General features: G+C 39.9%; 1 protein-coding gene across 1 annotated transcript in view; it reads left to right on the forward strand.

Annotated features, from left to right (window-relative positions):
• Positions 1–16,924, forward strand: part of kank3 (KN motif and ankyrin repeat domains 3) — a 31,090-nt gene extending 14,166 nt beyond the window's left edge. The window contains exons 2-12 of the mRNA XM_087784834.1: positions 571–630; positions 2,004–2,080; positions 3,718–5,448; positions 6,329–6,431; positions 6,619–6,876; positions 7,711–7,801; positions 7,882–8,101; positions 11,213–11,355; positions 12,062–12,262; positions 15,441–15,542; positions 16,280–16,924. Coding sequence (XP_087640960.1) covers positions 2,044–2,080; positions 3,718–5,448; positions 6,329–6,431; positions 6,619–6,876; positions 7,711–7,801; positions 7,882–8,101; positions 11,213–11,355; positions 12,062–12,262; positions 15,441–15,542; positions 16,280–16,321 — 2,928 coding nt within the window. The 5' untranslated portion in view covers positions 571–630; positions 2,004–2,043 and the 3' untranslated portion in view covers positions 16,322–16,924. The remainder of the gene's footprint in view (positions 1–570; positions 631–2,003; positions 2,081–3,717; positions 5,449–6,328; positions 6,432–6,618; positions 6,877–7,710; positions 7,802–7,881; positions 8,102–11,212; positions 11,356–12,061; positions 12,263–15,440; positions 15,543–16,279) is intronic.
• Positions 16,925–21,699: the final 4,775 nt, after the last annotated feature.

A 21,699-nucleotide genomic window follows, 5' to 3' on the forward strand; every position in this document is an offset into this window, starting at 1 on the left:
TTAGCATGAAGTCAACAGTTAGCATGAAGTCAACAGTTAGCATAAAGTGAACAGATAGCATAAAGTGAACAGATAGCATAAAGTGAACAGATAGCATTAAGTCAACAGTTAGCATGAAGTCAACTGTTAGCATTTACTGTTAGCATGAAGTGAACAGAAAGGATGAAGTCAACTGTTAGCATGAAGTCAACTGTTAGCATGAAGTCAACTGTTAGCACTAAGTCAACAGTTAGCTTTGTCACGTTGGTGTTCCTTCTACACTAAACTGTGGACTGGACTCTCTGGATCGGACATGTGCAAACATCGGCCCCGGGGCCCTCTGTGGCTCACCCGGACTGTCAACCACAGATTATTCTTGACGAACTCAAAATGAAAGAATGTTCTCGAATATCTGCGGCACATGTGTTGAGGCTTCCTAGATAAGACACGATGTTCCTGCTCAACATAAAATTGTTTGGAATTGTCCATGAAAACATGTTTTCATGAAGATAATCCACAAATCTAAAAGTGACGTTTTATTTGGTCAGTAAATGATTGTAGCATGTTTGCTAACGTGTTGGTTTCTCACAGGGCTGAGCGGAGGGGCCACACCGCCTGCTGCATGACTCGCCCACTGACCACCGGAGAGAGGTAAACGTCACTATCTACATGAGCACTTCATGTTTACTTACTGATGCACCGTGACGCTTGAAGAGCAGTTCACTGCTGCAGCCTCACGGTGAGATAGTTGACTGTAGACGTGAAATAACACGTAAATATCTCTATGGTTTTTACACGATAACATATCATTTAAAAGCACTGTATTGATACATTTTTGAAAATCTTATTTTTTGGCTTTCAAATCATATTTTATTCATATCACTGTTCTTATATTTTCTATTTTAATAAAGTGTGCAAGATACATTTTAAAATTAACATGTAAATTCCCGGCGTTTATTAATTTGTGTGGCAATTCAACTTCTGTTTAGCAGTCATTATGTCTTCCATTGCTTAATAAACATTTAAATCCTGCAATATCCCGCCAATGACTGAGGACGAGAGGATACAGTTGACTCCAGCAGCTTTTAAAGCTGATGTTTGGTCATATTTTGGTTTAAAAAAAAAAAAAATGAAAGCAGTTACGACTTTGTCAAGAGTCATGTGGTCTGTAAATTCTTTAAAGCCAAAGTACCCGGACAATACTACAAATACTGTATATCCTTGTTACTACAATATCACAATATACCAATTTGTTTCTCCTGTATCGTGATACTTATCGTATCTGCAGGTTCTTGCCAGTACAAACCCCTATTTCATTCCAGAGTCCTTCCTTGTGAGGTGGTATGTTTGTAGGTCGTGAAAACAGAGAGGCGATCCATCATCTTCACCTCGACGTGAGCGTCGGAGGAGGATCTCAGGCCGGACTATAATATCCAAGGCTCAAATTCAAGATGTTGCGCTACTCTCCAATTGACGGACACATTTCTTTGACACTTGGAAGTGCCGACACTCGTCCGTCAGCAACACTTCGGAGCTGGCACTCGTCTTGTTGTGAGAAGCGTCTCCCGGTGTGCGTCAGCTCATTGTTATCCCTGAGTTCAAGCTAGAAACTCACACATACCTGCGCCGAGAACAAGTCGCTGCAGCTCCGCTGACATGCGCCGCGACAGCACATCCGTCCTCTCCGGGGCTGACGTCGGGCTTCGTCACCTCTGCGGAGGAAAAGCAAACACCAGATAAATGAGACAAAAGATTCTTATCTGAGAGGTTTCACCTTCACCGCAGGGTTCACCGGCCGAGCCAACCAGCCGTAAGAAAACAAAACCTATTTCCAGGTCACTGCCGCTCCTCGCTAGTTCTAACTTCTGAGACGTAAATGTTTGTGTGATCCATGACATGATGCGACACATCCGGCCGGTCAGGAGGTGACCTGCATTTTTTAAAAATGATAGAGTTTTGGAAGTGACTGTTTTTTTTAATTCCTCATCACTCACGACCGTTCGTCACACCATTTGTCTTCTCAGGTGGTGATTTGAATGTGCTGAAAGGTTCCACTCCCGCAAGATGACTCAGTCGGTGCAAGTCAACCCCAAACTGCCTGGTAAGACGCTGTAATTATCGTTTTCAACATAGCTTGTTGCTAAATTACTCATGAACATTTCTTAATGTTTTCTTCTTCAAACTCAAACCTTTAATTGCTAGTTTTGTACTCCCTTTGTCTCCATTTTTGTAAATTAGCTATAGCTTTCATGTAGCCAGATACTGCTGTTGTGCTAATGGCTACATCACAGAAATATATTAGCCGTTTTAAAACTCTTTATTTGGTCAAATTGATGATAATTTAGGGCAATTAATCAGTATAACAAGAAATAATTTAAGGAACTGACGGTTATCATAATTTTTTATATATTTTTTTGGATGGATCGTTTGAATTAATCTTTATTATTGCGTAAAAGGTTGTTCTTGAACTTACCTGATTTGATTAAGTAAATTAAAGGTTTAATCGGCCTATCGGGCAGATCTATAAGGAGCTAAATGAGGGTCAAAAGTTTCTACTCCAGGAAAAAAAACATATTTCACATTAAACATTAAACATTTGACTTGTCTAAACTGTCCAAGATCAAATTACATTAGTAAAAAAGAAACTTTTAAGCGTGTAACTGGTTCCATCAAAGAACATAGAAAAAAAAAAAGTACGAGTGAATCAGTGCGATAGAAAAAACTAGGGCGAGGAAAAAAAATAAAATTTCAACAGGCAGAAACCTCAAGCAGAACCAGACTTGGTGAATAGACTACTGGTGTGACTGACCGGGGGGGAGAGAGAGGCAAGAACATTGAAGAGCTGCAGGGTCCAGAGAGGACCATGGAGAGGAATCTCTACTAGGGCCAAACGTCATTTTGAAGAAACCTAAAGTTACAAAATGAAATGGGAGTTGGTATATGCCAGACTAAAAAGGTCAAGCAGGGCGGAAGTCAAATAATTTTGAATCAAAGATTAAAAATAGTTCCATATCAATAGTGTAAAAAGAGAAAAACAAAGATCAAAACTTTTTCCATTTTTCCCTTCATTAAACCAATTTTAGGACTACGCTATGTTTCCCCTGCCATACGATAGATATAGGATTTTGATAATACTAAATATTTCTAAAATGTATCGTATTTCTGTCAATATTCATATTGAGTCTATGTAATGAGTAACCAAGGCGAGGAGAATATGACAGGAGACAAAGGAATGATCGATACAGTGGAATGTTACTTCACAACAGAGCAGCTGAGTAAGAAATGGGTGAAAGGATGAGAGGAGGAAATTCAGGGAGAATCATGAATAAGGTAAATAAGAATGACGAAGATAGGGTCCGATGGAGGAGGCGGACATGCTCTGAGGAAATGTTTAAAGTACATTTTGACTCGGTATAAAAGGTACAAATATTAAACTTCATCGAAATTTGTATTGTACTAATCAGGAAGTTTAATACAGTCATAACTCCATCGTCACATATCTTGACCAGCTGGGCTCACATGCCTGAGGGAACACTGAGAACCTCTGCGGTCTCAGAATCACTTCATCATCGGTGACGTTATACGATCTGAAATGAAGAAAGGCCAGTGAGTCCTCTGGTGTGTTTGGTTCTGACAGAGGACCGTCAGTGAGCAGGTTCTCAAGTCATCCTGAACCATAAAATGAAGACGTGTCCTTGATAATGATCCAGGTTTATACACTGTCATCTCCTCCTTCAGATCTGGGCTCTCCGTTCATCTACGGATCCAACCAGGAGCAGACTGAGCCGCCGGGCTCCTACTCCGTCCAAACACCGTATGGATTCCAGCTGGACCTAGACTTCCTTAAGTATGTGGAAGAGATAGAAAGTGGGCACAACATTCGTCGGACCCCAGCTGGTCTCCGTCGCAGTAGCCGTGGAGCGAAACTGTCCCAGAGGAGCACGAGTGTTGGAGGACGGAACAGCGGCTGGACGTCAACCGAGTCTTTGGCTTCACCCGCAAGCGAGGATGGGAGGCTTCCTCCGCCTCCTCCACCCCGGAACCGCCTGGGGTCGGCGCCCTGCGAGGTTTTCTCTTTGTCCCCGGTGACCCTCCTCACTGTTCCACCACTGCCCACTGCGGCGAAAGTGCCTCCTCCGCCGCCACAGCGCAACCCCAGGGTGGAGCGCACCCTATTGGAGACGAGTCGTCGTCTGCAGCAGGAGCAGAGTCACCAGAATGGACGGTTACAGCTGGCTGATCCTCCAAAGACAGCTCTGAGTCTTCCGTCCACACAGACCAACTGGACTAAACCCAGTCCAGGTACATCTGGGCGTAGCACTCCCGCTGCCGGCACCTCAATGACTCCGATCGCACCGAGCCAGCTCCAGACCGTTCGGGAGCAGATGGCCACGGCGTTAAAGCAGCTGAAGGAGATGGAGGAAAGGGTGAAGGGAGTCCCGGCGCTGGAGAAGGAGGTAGCCAAGCTTCGAGCAGAGAAAGACATGCTGCTGTTAGCCCTACAGGAGAAGAAAGATGCTCTCGAAGCACAGCAGCAGAAACTGTCCGCTGACACTTCCACTCAAACCTTAGACCTCCTTTTCCAAGGTCGACTTATGTCTCCAACATCTCCATCTCACAAAGGTCCAGTAAAGTCTGGGGAGCTGAAGAAGCTGGCAGAGAAATTTGAGGAGAAAGTTGCGGCAGAGCAGTCGGCTAAAGTTCCACTGAGACTTAAAGTTCCTTCGTTGGAGGTGAAAAGTATAGCTGTTGGTGAAGACAAGCCCATGGACTCTGTTGTCTTCTACTACAGCTGCGGCCTCAGAGACTCCTCTGTGGGCACCCAGGTCAGCATTTGTGAGCAGAGCACGGGAACAGAACCCACCTCAGTTCAGCAGGCCTCGTCGCAGACCAAAGTGGAGAGTGAGGACGTTGGAGTTTGGGTGATGGAGTCTCTACTTGGGGTGTCCTCTGAGACGCAGCGAGAGATGGACACCTTGCAGGACACCATCAAGTTCCAGCAGGAGTCTATATTGACACTGGAGGATCGACTGACCGAGGCTGACAAAGATCTAGGAAACTTGAGGGTCCGGGTTAAAGAACAGTCCTCAAAAGTGTGGTCAGAGAAGGGGGTGATGGCTAAACCTGACAGCTGTGACGTCCAGTTGCAATCGGAGATCCTCGCACTGAAGGACGTTGGTGTTTCATGTTGTCCAGAGACAAGAGAGGCATGTGTAGGTCTCTCAGCAGACTTACTGGACCAGAACACCCAGACAGATTATCTGGAAGAGCCAACCAGCGTTGAAATGGTCACCACTGGGTGTCAGTGTGACGACGCATCTGAAGAAAAGACGGAGGAACCCAGAGTAGTGAAGAAGAGGCAGATGACCATCGAGGACTATAGAGTGTCACCGGAAGAAGTGGTCAGCACGACAGAGGGGCGCGAGATAGAAACTGAAGACAAGCCTTCGACTGGGATAATAAAGACGGGTGAGTCTGATTCAATGTTTCTGGTAGCGTCTCGTTTGATTCTTTACAATTCCTTGGCTTGGTTGATTGTTGCTTTTGTTTTTTTCCAACCCTGTGGACTACAACAAACACTTGAGAACAAAGGTCACACCTTTAGACTAGCCTTGACTGATGCCATGGTGTGGCTTCCTAGTATTCCTTCGAAAAGCTCCTGACACCGAAGCCTCTCGGAATAATACTACAGACCCTCAGTTGTATTAGAACATGTTTTAAAGTGACATGGACTAGATACAATCTGTACGAGGTCAGTAAATGGAACCGGATTTTTGATTTTTGGAAAAACTAAACATTTTAAGTGCATCTCGTAGTCCGGAAAATACGGTACATGTTTTTTGGTTCACATAAAACTTTTGTATTTATAGGGCAGTGGTTAAAATCAGTCGAAGAACTGAATCTGAATCACCTGCACTTTAGACGCTAGTACAGCAACGGCAGTAATGTTTTTGTTGTTAGCTTAGCATCACCAATGTTGCCGCTTGTCTGTTTTAATTTTGAACAATCCTATAATTATAAGCAAAGCACGATGGGAATACAGTGAGGTGGTATACAGTACTAATGAAGACACAATGTTTTCTAACCCGTCCAGGAGAAATATTGCACACCTTACAGTTTTTAATAAGCTTTGGAACTCATAATCTTTGTCCTTGGCTGTGAAGATTAACTGAGTTAACAGTGAATGATGACATGAAGAGAACAGATGTGACTAGAGGATGGCTGTGATATGAATTGTTGAAATGACAAGGGGATTGTTCTCACGTCTTTTAAATCATCCAAGTTTAGAAGTTTAACCCTTCTATAATGGAAGGATTAAACCTTCTTCCTCCCTTCTCTCCCTCCTTAGGAATGCTGAAGTCGATCATGAAGAGGAAAGACGGAAGTAACTCGGGAGAGAACGGCAGTGCCGGCAAGAAGAGCCTTCAGTTTGTTGGCATCCTGAATGGAGGGTAACTAGAAACCTAAATAACAATCATTCATCTCAGTAGAGCAAGTGAATGTCTGTCAGATCAAAGTTGACAGTAAAGAAAGCATCAAGATTGTGCAAACCTCTGCCAAAGGAACTCATTTGACTTTATAGAAAGAGTCAAGACCAGTCGTGATCTTCTCATGTGTAAAGAGTGTTTCGCTCCTCAGCTACGAGTCTACCTCCAGTGAAGAGGAAGAAGAGGAAGAGGAGGAGGAAGACCAGGAGGAGGATGAAGAGGAGGATGAAGATGAGGGGAGCTCCTCTGGTGAAAGCGGAGAAGGCGAATGTCTGGACAGCACGGAAGAGGACGAGGCGGCGTTGGAGGAGGAGACGTCTGAGGAGGAGAGAAACATCAACATGGACGAGAGCGACACAGATGAGGAAACCCTGAGAGCAAAGTACTCGTCGGACGGAGTGAAGGAGAAGTAGGTGGTCACGAGAAGATCTGAAACTACAAACTTTAGACAGGTTTATTTTGACTTTAAGACTGTACGGTTGTTTAAAAAAGAGCCATTTTGTTTGTGCCTTTGACTCCACATGTGACACTAACTGTTACATTCCTTTAAACATACATTTGAAGATGTAATATAGGTTAAAGACTTCAAGATTCATAAACAAAAATGTGATACAAAGGGCCACTCAAAAATAAAAAACGAAACGTCGTATATTACATTTATTAAAAGATTAAAGTCAGATATATACATTTTTTACCAGTATAAAATACACGTTTAATGTAATTAAATAAATTAAAGTTGAATACCATACATTACATTTTTTACAAGTTTAAAGTCGTATATATTACATTCATTACGTGATTAAAGTAGTATTTAATGCATTTATTACAAGATTAACTCTTTTAATGTACTACTGCCACTTTAAGGTTTATACATTTTAATGTATTTTCACCGTGTATCCAACATCTTGGTGCCTTTTATTTCACATATTTAACTGTTATTGTACAATAAAAGTAATCTATATGCTTTTACTCTTGTAGTGTGTGTGAATGTACTATATAGGACTTTAATCTTGTAAAAAAAATACAAAAAAGGTGCGTGAAGAAACTTTTTTGAGAGGTTATATAGTTTGAAACATAAATTTTAAATCCTGTTGAGTATAAAAGTATCCTCAGTATAGATCATGTGATCAAGTCTGAGGTGCGAGAAAGATGTAATAGTTATTATATAATGATGAAGGTATTATTATGGAAATAAAAACATCAATACTGACTTGATTGTTACTTTAATATTCCCTCAACACAGGTTTGAGTTGAGCTCCAAGATGCGAGAAGCTTGTCTCATTCTGAAGAACCACCTGCACGACGACGAGGACGCCGTGAAGAGTAAGGAAGTGGTGCGTCCCCCTCGCTTCCTTCTTTTTCAATAGCAAATGAGCCTCTGAAGCTAACTAACCTGCATGACCTTCTTCTGCAGCTCTCCAGCACTCACACCGTCCAGATGGAGTGGTTCCGTATCTCCAGCGGGAAGATGGCGCAGCAGTCGCGGGTGTCCGACTACTTGATGGCGTTCACTGAGGTGTCGTCGGCGCTGCTGGACCACGTGGTCAACATGACGGACGGGAACGGGAACACGGCCCTGCACTACAGCGTCTCGCACTCCAACTTCGGTGTGGTGGGCCTCCTGCTGGACACTGGTGAGGCTCGTATTAGTAAGATACTGGGCCGTAACATTATGACCACCTACCTCAGGGGTGGCAAATAAAATATCCAAATATATAACAATTGTTGAAACAAAATAGGTTGTTTCAAAAAGAAAAGAAGGGAAAAAGTAAAGGGAAAAGATGTATTTAATATGATGGGGAAAAAAGGGTGAAATCGATCCACTGTTTTGATTGAAAATAAAGAAAAATAATAATTTCCTTAAAGTATTTGTAATTCCATTCATAATCTCAACATATAGTTTGTGAATACTTTCTTGGCTAAGGTTTTACAGGGCACAACCTTAAAATTGATACATGAATACAGAAAATAAATTATTGAGTTTTTCTTCTGTATTGATAATTACAGTTTCATTTGGAAAAAAAGTGAGTAAAGTTGTATCATTAGATTTATTATGAGATTAAATTCCTATAATTGATCCACAATATTATAATTTTTTACAATATTTATGACAAGATTAAAGGTGTATAATTAAATTTATTACTAGATAAAAGTCATTAAAAGTTCCACTTTCACCATGTATTGATTTGACTTTACGTTTGGTACTCAATATACGACTTTAATCTCATAATAAAAAAAACATTAAAAGTCGAGCTACAGAACTAGCCATCTATTTATTTAACTAAAATAACATCTTTTTACCACCCACTGTTTTACTCGACTCAACTTTGAAAGCTAAATTGTTTTTCCTTCACCGCTCTCTTACTATTTATTCCTCATTAGCATGTGACTCTCGACATGTCAAGAGGCTGTTTAGCTCAAGTCTTCTAAAAAACAATAATTTAAAAAAAAAAAGGCGATGAACTGAAGGGACCAAAGTGACAAAAGCACATATTTTAACTTGAATGTTTTTAACCACAGTGAATGAAAAAAACACTCATTTAAAAAAAACATAACGTTCTAAATCAAAGTATATTTAATCCAAATTGTTGCAAGAAACTTTAATAAATTAGAAAATAAAATAGATAAATAATTAAAAACAGGGATAGGTTCATCCTGGTATTCCCACATTGTTCCACACCTCTCTGACTATGTTCAAGATTTCTATTGGTCGCCGCTTGTGGTTCGTTAACACATACTCCACTGATCTGATCCCATTATGCAACCATGAACACCTGAAGTGAGCGCTTGTTGTGGAAAAACCACTTCATTTCTTTGATGAAACACATGATCATGTTTGAAATTGCTCACCGTCTCAAGACACCTGAACTCTTCCTGGTGTCACGACGAGAGCGTCCGACCCTGGAGTGAGTGGTTGGCTCTTGATGTCTGAGGAGGCAGCTGACTCTGGAGGCCTGCTGAGACCACTTGCTGTTTGATGTCTGCGGACGCTAACCAAGTTTCACGCTGCTGTGAAGACGACTTTCATCTCTCATCAGGGGATTTTTGAGTCGGAGTGTGAAGTTGTCTTGCGCGGTGGACGACCAGACGTTATTGTTCTTCGTCTTCAGCTGTTGCTCACACTAACCTATGAGCTGCAAGACCTTTTTTACGGCTTCATCCCTGACTCACAGGAAGCTGAAGCATATCCTGCACACAATTCATCAGAGTAGTCCGACTTGTGGGAGGAAACCAGAGTTCCTGGTTACATAAACGTTAAATTCCAGGAGTTGTTTCTTACTGGAATTGCACCCGCAAACGTCTTTCTGTGCATTAGCAAGATGATCTCAGCTCAAGAGCTAATTAAACATAAAGTAAAAAAAACAACAAATGTGATTGTTTTGAATTTGTTTTTGGAAAACAATAACAATGAGGGACCTCAGCAGTACTCAAACTTGTGCCTTGGGAGTCTAATATATCGGGTTCTAGCCAATGACTGGTCATTTTGACGACGACAGTCATAGAAAAGTTGATTTTAACAGGTATATGCTTTGCTTTACAAATTCAAGTGGCCTATGTTTTTCATCATTTGAGCAACAGTGGCTTTAAACTAGTGGCGTGTGGGTGAGGCTTTACAATACAGGTTGCCAACTGAAAGCCGCCAGAATGTGCCATCTTTGACTCTGAAATATGAAGAAAAAAACAAAATAAAACCTCACATATATTTTCAAAATGACAGCACTGTATCACAAAGTCTAGTCAGCTGTTTCTTGTAACCTCGTCCGCCCATCATCACGAGAAACCAAAGTGAATTGCAAAACCTAAATGAAATGAAACATTACCTTTAGAATGAAACCACTTCTAAATGAAGCCATTTTCAAACAATAACATGATGACATGAGTAAAAATAACATGATTAACCAACACTTTAGAAATGATTATCTCGACAAACAAACACTTCTATACTACACAATAAAACACTTAAAGGAAACAACTTATTTCCTCTCATAATTTAATTTTAATTTAATTTAATTTTTATAAAATCTATCTATGTTGCTCACCATATCAACATGAACATTCATCTACTTTGATGTTGAGACAAACATCTGAGGAACCACATTAACTTAATGTGCCAGATTTGGCTCTCAGGAATTAAATACAACTATATAATACGATTTTTTTTTCATTCTTTTTGTTGTTTATAATTTCTATATGCACACTCTTTGTTATAGATCATTTTACTTTAATTTAATTTTAGATCACACTATGTCTCACTGGCTCGTGACCCTGATATATTTTTCTAACCTTTATAGTTCTCTATTATAATTAACTATTCTGTTGTCATCTGTGATACACAATCTTAGTTTAAGACGTTTTTTTATTTATATTATATTGTGTTACCATGTTACTATGAAAGTAACAATGAAGGTTATAATAAGTAACTAGTCACTGTAAATAAGTTACTAATTTAAAGTAACATGCCCAACACTGGTGTCTGTATCCATCTTACAGCACTCTTGTTTGCCATGAATGTTGCATAAAGATTTTAAAGGGGAAAACTAAAACCACTAAAACCGGTGCGGTTACCGAGTATTGGTGCCTATCTTTGGCTACAGTTTCTCCGGATCTCCGACCTTGGGTTGAAAGATCTAGCAGCAGGAGTCAAGACTCCCTCACAAAGACATGTTGTTTGTTGACACAGATATTAATGGTCTCTCTGGAGATCTCTGTGAAATGTAGTTATAAAATCCGAGTCTCCTCCGCAGACGTGTGCCGCGTGGACCAACAGAACAAGGCGGGCTACACGGCCATCATGCTAGCAGCCCTCTCCACTGTGAAGGAGGAACACGACATGGCCGTGGTCAAGAAGCTCTTCGGTAAAGGCAACGTCAACGCCAAGGCCAGTCAGGTGAGAGTCCACAACTCCTGGTATCAATTCTCCGAGTCGCACCAGAAGAAACAGGAGTGAGTTCAGCAGACCACTGATGGTGGAACTCATTTGTTAGCAGGAAAATGAAGGAGGAACGTGACGGCCGGGTCATGTTGTTCTGCTCTGAGAATCCTTTATCTCGGGGTTTGATTTAATCGTTTTGTGTTTCGAGCCATGTGACCCCGACGGGCGTCACGCTGGCGAGTCACAGGACGATATCAGCCGCTATGAATCCAATTACGACCGCCTGTTATTCTCGCCGAGAGGGAACAAAACACAAGACCTGTAATTCGGTTTAGACGCAGGAATTTCACTCATTTTCGCTGGGATTCAATTTTAGCCGCGAGTCAAAATCTCCACCAGGATTGCGAGAGGGAAACCATCACCTTTCCCACTAAAACGAATTAGGAAGCTATGAGCAAACAGTTGATCCTTTTTAGTTCTCTTCTGAACTTCATCAACAATAACTTAACTTTAGTAACGAAACTAAAAACCCACTAGATTTAAAGTGTCTTCTAGTAAAAATCATTCACTCTGAAAAAAACATTAAAAAACCCACTAGTGGTGAGGCATAGTGGTATAAGAAAAATTACGACATACCTCCTTGGTGGAGGTATGCGCCGTCTCAATGCTTTTCTCGATTGAATCCTCAGTAGCCAACGCTGATGTGTTTGTTTTGGCGCAGGCGGGTCAGACGGCGCTGATGCTGGCGGTCAGTCACGGCCGGCAAGAGATGGTTCTGGCTCTGTTGGAGTGCGACGCCGACGTCAACGTGCAGGACGACGAGGGATCGACGGCGCTGATGTGTGCGAGCGAGCACGGCCGGGCCGAGATCGTCAAGCTGCTGCTGGAACAGCCGGGCTGCGACGTCTCCATCATTGATAACGTAAGACCAGGGATGTCGAGATAAGACGGTCTGACACAAAATGAACAGGCAGCAACGATAAATGTTTAAAAAAAATCTTGCAATATATGCTATATCTATCTATATCTGTTTTGGGTTCACTGATCAATTACTTCGTTTGCTCTGCAAAATTAAGTAACTTCTGTGTTTTAAACTTAAGCTCAAAATTGGTTTAATCCTCATATTTTCTGCTTAAAACTTGTTTATTCTGGTCCTAATTTGCCTCTGTACTTTTTCTAAATGTATTGCGTTGTGGAAAAGCTGCCACAAAATATGTGACTCTGGACTAATAGATTTCAGGAGCATGCTTTGGATCCCTTACTCTCCTGGCAGAGATAATATCCAGAAGTTATCAAGCGCCATAATATTCATCTGACTCTTTCAAAAATGGGCTTTCATCGATTTGTTGTCGCAGCCCTACATTCCATACCAGGATGGTTTGTAAGTTAGACGTATGTCAGTGAGCTTCCTGTCGCCATAAGTCGAGGTCATAAGTGTTTCAGTCCTGTTTTTGTAAGCAGCTCTGAGCCAAGAAAAGGACACAAATCTAATCTGACTGTACGTTGCTGACTAAGGAGGAAATAATGGAAGCGCAGCAGATAATTAAGTGACACTCGGAGGAAACGTATCAGACAACAGTTTCCCACCCGACGAGTGAACCTCACATGTGGCAGAAGCATTTTGAGCAGCACCTGGGATCATTTGGAGGCAGTGTATTATTTATTTGAAGGCAGTCGTGTGACGCACCGAGACAATCACCGGTGTTTACAGCATCCAGCGTGTGTTTGTTGATGTTCGACCCAAACTTCGGAGAAGAAACGGAGGCTGATGTTCATCATAGATCTGTGATTCAGTTTAATCCGACTCCAGGAAGTGCCTTCTTCAGGGAATATTTCTGTGAATTAGTTCTTCCTTCAGTTCCCCCTCAGTTAGCAACAGATTTACGGCGCGTCTGTCTCTTCGATCACATTCTTCTGAGGGGAACTGATTACTATGAGAGAAGAAAAGATGCCTCACATGACGGAAAAACTTGGAAAAATGTAAACAAGCTAATGTTTTGATTGAATTTAACAATAATTACTTTAGATCATGATTTATTTTGACTGATAAAAGACTAAAATATAAAAAGTACAAAAGATACTCTGACCTCTGCTCAGAGATTGTGTGTCTAGATGAGTTCACAAAATTAAAAAAAAGTACCTAAAATGTAATGTTTTCAAAAAATGACAAAATTGCATAAGAGTTAAGTTCAGTTCCAGGTGGACCATGTGAACACAAAGAGTTACCAAAATATAAACATATATATTTATTATTTTACAACAATAAAAATAACCACGCAAACTCAAAAGACATGTCACATTTCCAACATTTCGCTAACAACGGTATGGACAGAGAAATTATCCAGGATGTCCCCCACCTTTTCCCTTGGGTAGCTGGGATATGCTTGAGCCCTCTGTGACCCCGTTTCGAGATCAAGTGAAAGATATTGATGAATGAACGATGTATTCACTGAACAGAGTTTCTTCAAAATAATGAATTTCCATAAACTGGCTGGTCGTTACGACATAAGTTTGTCGAGCGATCACCTTTTTGTTTGAACTATCTGTCTTTCAACAGCTAAATTAAATCTACATTTTTATACTGAAGTTGCTTTGAGACGTAAACAGGAAGTAGACGAAAACCAAGATATTCTGAATTAAATTACAACATTTGTAATCAGTGTTAATGTATATATTTATGAGATGTTTGCGACACAGTGAGGCTCATGATGTGGTAACCGTGGATAAAACGATGCAGATTAAAGATAAAAAAGCGTCTTCTAGGCTAAAAGTTTACAGTGGATATGTCACATGCAGCTCTTATTGGAAGCTAATCTCATCCTTGTCTTGGGACCGTGGACCTGACTGAGGGTCAGACAGAAGGGCTGAAATTGAATCGCTTGGATTGGAGCCAGAACAACTCGTCTGCTTCTGGACTGAGTTTGAGCACAGCTGGACTATGAGGTGGAGGTCCGGGGAAACCCCTCGAACCCTCCTCTGAGCCAAACAGGAAGTCACAGGAGATCATGCGTGTGAAGTGGATCAGCTTTATATTAAAGAAGACTCGGTGTTGGCATAGTTTGTGGGAAAGAGTTATTTTTTTAAAAGTTTGTAAACTTGCATGAAGCAGTAATCTGTGATGAAACTCGATGTGCACAGTAGGGGGCAGCAGAGAGCAAATGTATATAATAATAATAATAATAATAATCTCTATTTATATAGCGTCTTTCTAGACCAGGGTCACAAAGCGCTTTGACAGCCATTCACACATACTATATAGTCAGTTTAGTTCCTGCACCACTGCACTGTAGTTACACTACTGTACTTTCAACCCTCTTGGGCGCATAGACAAACTATTTTTTGACTAGGGTTGGTTTTCACGTCTCACCCAAAAGAACTTTAACCATTGTATCATTATATCTTTTTTTTCTCAAACTAATTGGTCGGGTTAAATCTCTGACACTTTAAAGTAGATAAAAACAAGAAAGTTAAACAAAATGTTGACATTTTTTTAATGCATAATTTTTTTTGCCACAATTATTTGTCTACATTATTTAATTCAATAGTTTATATATGGATTATATTATATATTATATTATTTTTTCTTTACAATTTTAATTAGAAAATTAAGTAAGTAAGTAATATTTATTTATATAGCGCTTTTCGAGACCAAATTAAGATTATTTTTTACACATAGTTTGACATTCTGTACATTTTCCTTAGTAAAATTCAATATTTATTTAAAAGGCTTTTAATTAAAAAAACATGACATTTCTGAAAATGTATTTTTGAATTATTGGAAAAAGAATCAAACTCTATGTCTAAAAAATGTTTGTTTAGAAAATCTACGATTCTATAACCCTTGTGCTATCTCAAGGTGATGCGAAGGCCTAAAAACAAATGTGTTTGTAGCATCCCTTGTGTTATCTCTGGGTCAAGATGAACGACCTCCCTGGCTTCCTTAAATACATACACGTTGATATGAGGTATGCCTGTTATGATTTTTAATCGTTGCTGTGCATTTCTTTTTCTTGAGCCAGCATGGACCCAAAACTTCGACCTGACCTGTCACAGACTTATTCAGTCGAGTCAAGTGACACGTTTGTATTTTCTCTCCTCAGGATGGCAGCAACGCTCTTTCCATTGCGTTGGAGGCGTCTCACAATGACACCGCTGTGCTGCTCTACGCCCACATGAACTATGCCAAAACCCAGAGTCCCATGGTGAGTCCGCCCCAGTCCTCTGAACGACCACACCAGTGCAGCTCGATTAAAACAAAATAAAAAAATACTTCAATTATACTCAAATATTCTTTAGCAAATAAAAGTCTCTTAAAAGTACTCTCCCCACTGAGTGGATTTTATGTCCAAACTGGTGAAACCGTGCAGTTACTGGTAACAAGTCACAACCGGAACTGAAGGCAGTGTGCTGCCCTCTAGCGGCGACAGTATTCTTCATCATTATAATATTTTTTAATCAGACTTTTAAACGCAGAATTTATTAGATGATGCTTTAGTTAAAAAGTGTTACCTTATTTTAATTGTACATGGTTTTGGCTGTTCGTTATTCCAAATAAAATATTGATAAAATAACAGATGAATAAACAGAAACCAAAAAAATAAAATATTTTTATAAAAAAAGTTTTATTTTTGCTTTATTGCTCTGAATCATGTCAAATTGTATAACCTTTAACAGGCGGTACTTAAAATATATTTCACATATTGATTCTGTTTACCTTTATTTACCTTGACACAAAAACATCCAGACTAGCGACATACATTGAATACTAGTAAACAAGACAAAAGGTCCAGACGTGAGCCAGGACCATCTCACATGCGATATAATCTGTGTGTAAATCAACCTCTCTGATGGACCACTGTCAAGATGTACCAGAACTTAACGTGGGACAAATTCACGGTAACGTGTTAACGTACTGAAGCGGAACATGTTTGTCTTCTAGGAAAGTCCGAAAGCGTCCAGAGGCCCGTCCAGCAGCCACTGACGTCAGCAGTCTGAGGGACACCAGTCATCGCTGCGTCACCACAATCAGAACTGGATCTGAGCCGTGAACCAGCGGCTCCACTGGAACTTACTGAAATATATATATATTTATGTATGACGCTATAGTTTGTCCTGCAGTATCCTCGTGAATGAGAAACTATTTTTACATAAAAAGAATATTGACTAATAAGCATTTTATCGCCACATTTAACGAGACAATATTGCATTATTGCACATATAACACTGAAACATTTGATACATAAATATAAACAATCACTGTTACGCAAATGATAGTAAAACAAGAAAACTTTATATTTACTTTTCTATGCAGGATGTTGTAGTCAACAACCTTTTTCACCCTAAAAACTTCAAATATCAAGCCACCCAAAACATCAAAGCCAAAGTAATGACTAGTTTGAATATAATGAAATACAAATAATTATTTCCTGATGTCTATCTGCAGACAAGTTAAAGGTGAATAATGTGAATATATCGATGGTCCTGATGAGCCGCTTCATGTACCTAACCTGCACTAACTGTCTGTACCTTCTGTGTTCGTATCAAATATATATATAGACACGTTCATACCACAAATAAACATTTACAGAAAACACTGTGTTGACCATTGATATCCTTCGGCTGTTGCTGCCTTGTCTTGTTCTTTGCTCGTTTCTCTCCTCCCGTAAAGAAGTTCAAAATTTAGAGGAGCTGTAATATATTTTTGGGGGGTTAGTGATCATCAATACCTTCATGTTATTAAATGATAAAATCATTACATTTTTAATAAAAAGACTGCAAGGAGGGATTTTGAGGCCTCAACTTGTATTTGAATGGATAGAGTTACACGGTCAATTTTTAGCAGATTTTCTTTATTTCAGCTTTTTATTTAAAACAGTAATTCTCTTAAAATACGAAAGACGACTGAACTAGTTAGCCAAGTTAGTGGATAACATTGTGAGCTGCAGTCATTCTAAGTTGAAACTTCCCACTTTGTGTCTGAGGATTAGATCTAAATTCTTTAAATCTCCAATTAAATAACAAAACTATAATTTAACACCAGGTTAAGTGTCTTTTGATTTAGTGAAAACATTTAATGTCTTAAAATAGCAGATTAACGCCGATGAAAATGGCCTCTTGGGTCCGTTGTGTGGCACCTGACGTCGCACGCGCTCGCTTCCCATCACGGCTGTTAAGATAGAACCAGTTTGAAATACCCTTTAGATTCTGGAGCAAATTTGGTGCGTGAAAAAAATGATCTTTTTTAATTTTGTAACATCACCACTCCTTCTCCGTCCCCCCCGGTGTGGTTCACTCTTCCAGCAACCTTACACAAACGCTGTTGACAAGGATGAGTGGCCAAATCTGATACTGAACGAAGCTGAACTTGAGCCATTTCCTTGAAAGCGTCATGTTCTGAGTATAAGATAGAGTCTGAGGGGTCGTCAACCATTTACGCTCCAAGGAGGTTTAACGTGATGACATTAATATCTATTATCATCATTACATTGGGATTAAAAGCAAAAGAAAATGGCACGACCTGAAATAATTAAACGTTCAATGCATACAATAACACCTTAACGTTTAACAAGATTTGTTGCCGGTTCTCTTCCCTGTTGGGCAACTTCCTGCCTTTCTGTGTGGAGTTTGTATGTTCTCCCCGTGTTATGTGGGTTTACTTCAGGCACTCCGGTTTCCTCCCACGGTCCAAAATCATACAGAGGTTAATTGGTAACTTGTCAAAATTGTTTAGATGGTTGTATTATGTTTGTGTGCCCTGCGACAGACTGGCGTCCTGTTAAGGATGTCCCGCCCCTCTCGCCCAAAGAAGCTGGGATAGAATCCAGCCCCCACTGCGACCGCCATAAAGGAATAAGCGGTAGAAGATGAAGGAATTAATCAAATAAATCGCAGCATAACTGAATCAGCAGGAGCTCTGGGCTGGTTTTATCCAACAGGAAGTCCTTTTTATAACTGTTTTTCTCTACTTGTTTTTTTGAGGAAACGTGTTTGAAATAGCTTCTTGACATGTCGGGATTCACATGCTTATATGGAGAGAATCCTGTTTGTTTTTAAAAAATATATATATATAAGACCTTTCAGACTGTAATAATCAACACAACAGGAATAAAATCATTTATTTGTGGTTTCAAATGCCTGGCGGACCGACCCGGGAGTTGGAAACCACTGACGCAGAAGAAACCCGCGAACCACTGAACGAACCATAGATGATGAAGTGTGAAGTGTGAGGAATGAATGTTTTCTGAAATACATTAACATGTGATCAGTTCTCTGTAAGTTCCAGAATTGTGCCATTTTTTGTTTGAAGACCTGCGTCGCTTACGAAGGAATGTTTATGTTCCAGGGTTCAAATCGGTTGGATGTCCGTTTGTTGACAATTACCCAGATGGGATCTACTTTTGCCACGGATTGTCCAGCATGAATGGTCTCAGTGATCCCGACAAAATAGAACCTAATGCAATTTGAGAGGTCATTTGAGGACCTGGCCTCGATGTGCATCTTCTGATTCCATTTCCCGTAACGATCAAATGAAAACCAACCCTTGACCAAACTCTGTGTGAGTCCAGGGTTAGGCCACAACTGTGTGAATCTCATATAGTACATGCAATTTCATTCTTATTATTTATTGAGACTTCCGCTCATTCTGTTATGGGGCTGAGTGGCTTTTTTTTTGTATTGTGATCGAAATGAGAAAAACATCAGAAATTGATCAGTTTTCTCTTCTCAATCTTAACATTTTTTAAAATGCATAAATGATTTAATAAAATATGTTCAACAAACCACCCAAACGGTGCTTGCATGTTCTGGCTATTACGAAGGAACTGTTTTTTTTAGGTGACATAAACGGCAGATGATATTTCTTAAACCCACACATGATCCGAGACCTCAATCGGGAAATTAGCAACACAATTGAATATGATTTATTTGCACTTATTTAGGAGTAATAGTAAAAAAAATACACAGTCAATATTTTGCAGATTTCCTTCATTGCAGATTTTTCTGAAAGTGTGACCCCCTTAATAAACGAGGGACCACTGTACTCGCTAGCTGAATTATTGGATAACATAGGTATAAAGGTAAAACTTGCCCCTGTCATACTTTGTGTATTTAGGAATTAGAATCTTAATTCTGTGAAATCTTCAATGAAGTATTAAAATGATCAAAGTCTGTTGATATTAATTCCAGAGGAGAGATTTTTTTTAAGGTCATAAGTGTCTTACATGTCAAAAAAAAGGTGTTAATCAAAGACGTGAGATTCAGTCAAATGCTTCATCCAATCCCCACCAATCAAAACCACAGCAAATTACTTGCAGAGCCATGACTTAATAAACTCAGCAAAAACGGTCAAAAATGATCAAAAGCAAATAATCCATTTTTAGATGGCAGATTAAAGACGATGAAAATGGCCTCCTGGGTGTATCGTGTGGCACATGACGTCACAGACAAACGCTCGCTTCCCATCAAGGCTGTTAAGATACTGTGTTTCTTAGGAATCACAATCTTCCCTTTCATTAGGCATTTAATTTTATGCACCAAATCTGGTCTGGAATTGAAAGGTTATCTTTTTTTTCATTTCGTAACATTGTGGGTTTTCCTTGTGAGTGTCAAGGGAGTAAAAAAAGGAAGATTAAAAAGAGAAAGAAGACGTTTCATTTACCAATGTGTTGTCTTTGGGTCAAGGTGAACGACATGCACACATGCATATGTATTTATGGAAGCCAGGGAGGTCATTCATCTTGACCCAGAGACAACACAAGGGATACCACAAACACATTTGTTTGGCCTTCGATGACCCTGAGATAAAGGTTTAGTATTGTGGTCACAATCAAATAAGAGGTTTGAGTTTAGTCGACTTGTAGCAGCAGTGCTGGGCGATATGAAGATATAAAAGTACGAAAAAAGGTAAGATGGAAAAATGTCTAGCATAATGTGTACCGTGTAGGTAAGGGTTGTCAAAAGTACCTTCGTTACGAATTCAGTGCCAACACGCAAACAAAACACAACAATACCAAGCTTGTTCCGTCAGTACAGGAAACACAGGTCATTTAAATCACCTATGCAAAGGTTACACGCAACTTTTTCCTAATCCACCTCAGGTAATAGTTTACACTGAAAGATGTGTTTTCTTCTCATATCTTGTTCTGGGTTGCACCAGGGCCAGCTCCAGGCAGAGGAAGTGAGTCTTCTTCTGTGACTGAGGTGCCCCAGGTACATAAATCAATGTACAACTAGACAAAAATGTACATCCATTTTAGTGACAAAAACGGAGCCGAGGGAAGAACTTTCTCCAAAATTACGCTTAAAAACATCCATATACCTCCATACTGCTCGTCTGTAACGAACAAGTTTATATTTTACACTTGCATGTGGCAGACTTTTAAACAGTAGTAAGCTATATTAACAGGAAGTACTCCTGGTAATAACGCAAGCGCTTCCTAGACAGTAGACTGAGTTCGCTGTGGAAGCACTCGTAATATTTACCCGCAGTACTTTCCGAGTACTTCTGCCACAAACGAGAGTAAAATATAGACTTATTTCATTCAATTATTTGTCCATCACTCTTAAAAGTAACGGATTTCTCTAAAAACAATCCCAACCCTTAGTCGTCATGAGGGTGAGAAAGAAAATTAGTGAAGTTTGAATTTTGGGTTAACTATCTCTTTAAAGTGACATTAACTACTAACTAAGGGTTGGCATTATTTTCAGAATTATCCATGTCATTTACAGGCATAAATGCATCTTTTATTTTAGTCGGTATTAAATAAAAAAACGCAATCATTATGCAAGTATTCACTGTTTGTTCTGTTTGGGCTGCAATTAAACTTCTGGATAATAGTTAGCAGTCGTTGCTTCCCCTGCAGCTAGAGGAACAATGAAATCCTGCAAGATCCTGACGATGACTGAGGATGAGAGGATACTATCCAACTGTCTCCAGCTGCATTTAAAGCGGATGTTTGGACATATTTTTGCTTTCACTTCTTATAATTCATTCAAAAAGACTGTTGAACAATCACAAGATCTCACATTAGTGAGCCATTCAGTGTGCCTCTGAAAATGATGCAAGTCTAACAGAATATATTCCATTGTGAGCTAAATAAATCATATGGAAATGTATTGTGAGATTGGTGTATCGCTAGAACCCTACAGTCGGCTGTCGCAAACATTTCTGCATGATTATTTTATTCTGGCCTCATGAGGGGCCACATAAATAAAAGCCAAGAGCCACATACTGTCCCCAAGTCTATATTGTTCACTGTAGCTTATCTTGTGTCTACATCCCTCAACACTCTAATCTCCTTTGTCGCCTCTCTGAGCGAAGTTGACTGAACTTCTATTTTTCTCTTCTCTTGGTGGCCAACA

Source organism: Callionymus lyra, chromosome 2 (genome assembly GCF_982586985.1).
Source record: "Callionymus lyra chromosome 2, fCalLyr1.hap1.1, whole genome shotgun sequence".
NCBI classification, from domain to species: domain Eukaryota; kingdom Metazoa; phylum Chordata; class Actinopteri; order Syngnathiformes; family Callionymidae; genus Callionymus; species Callionymus lyra.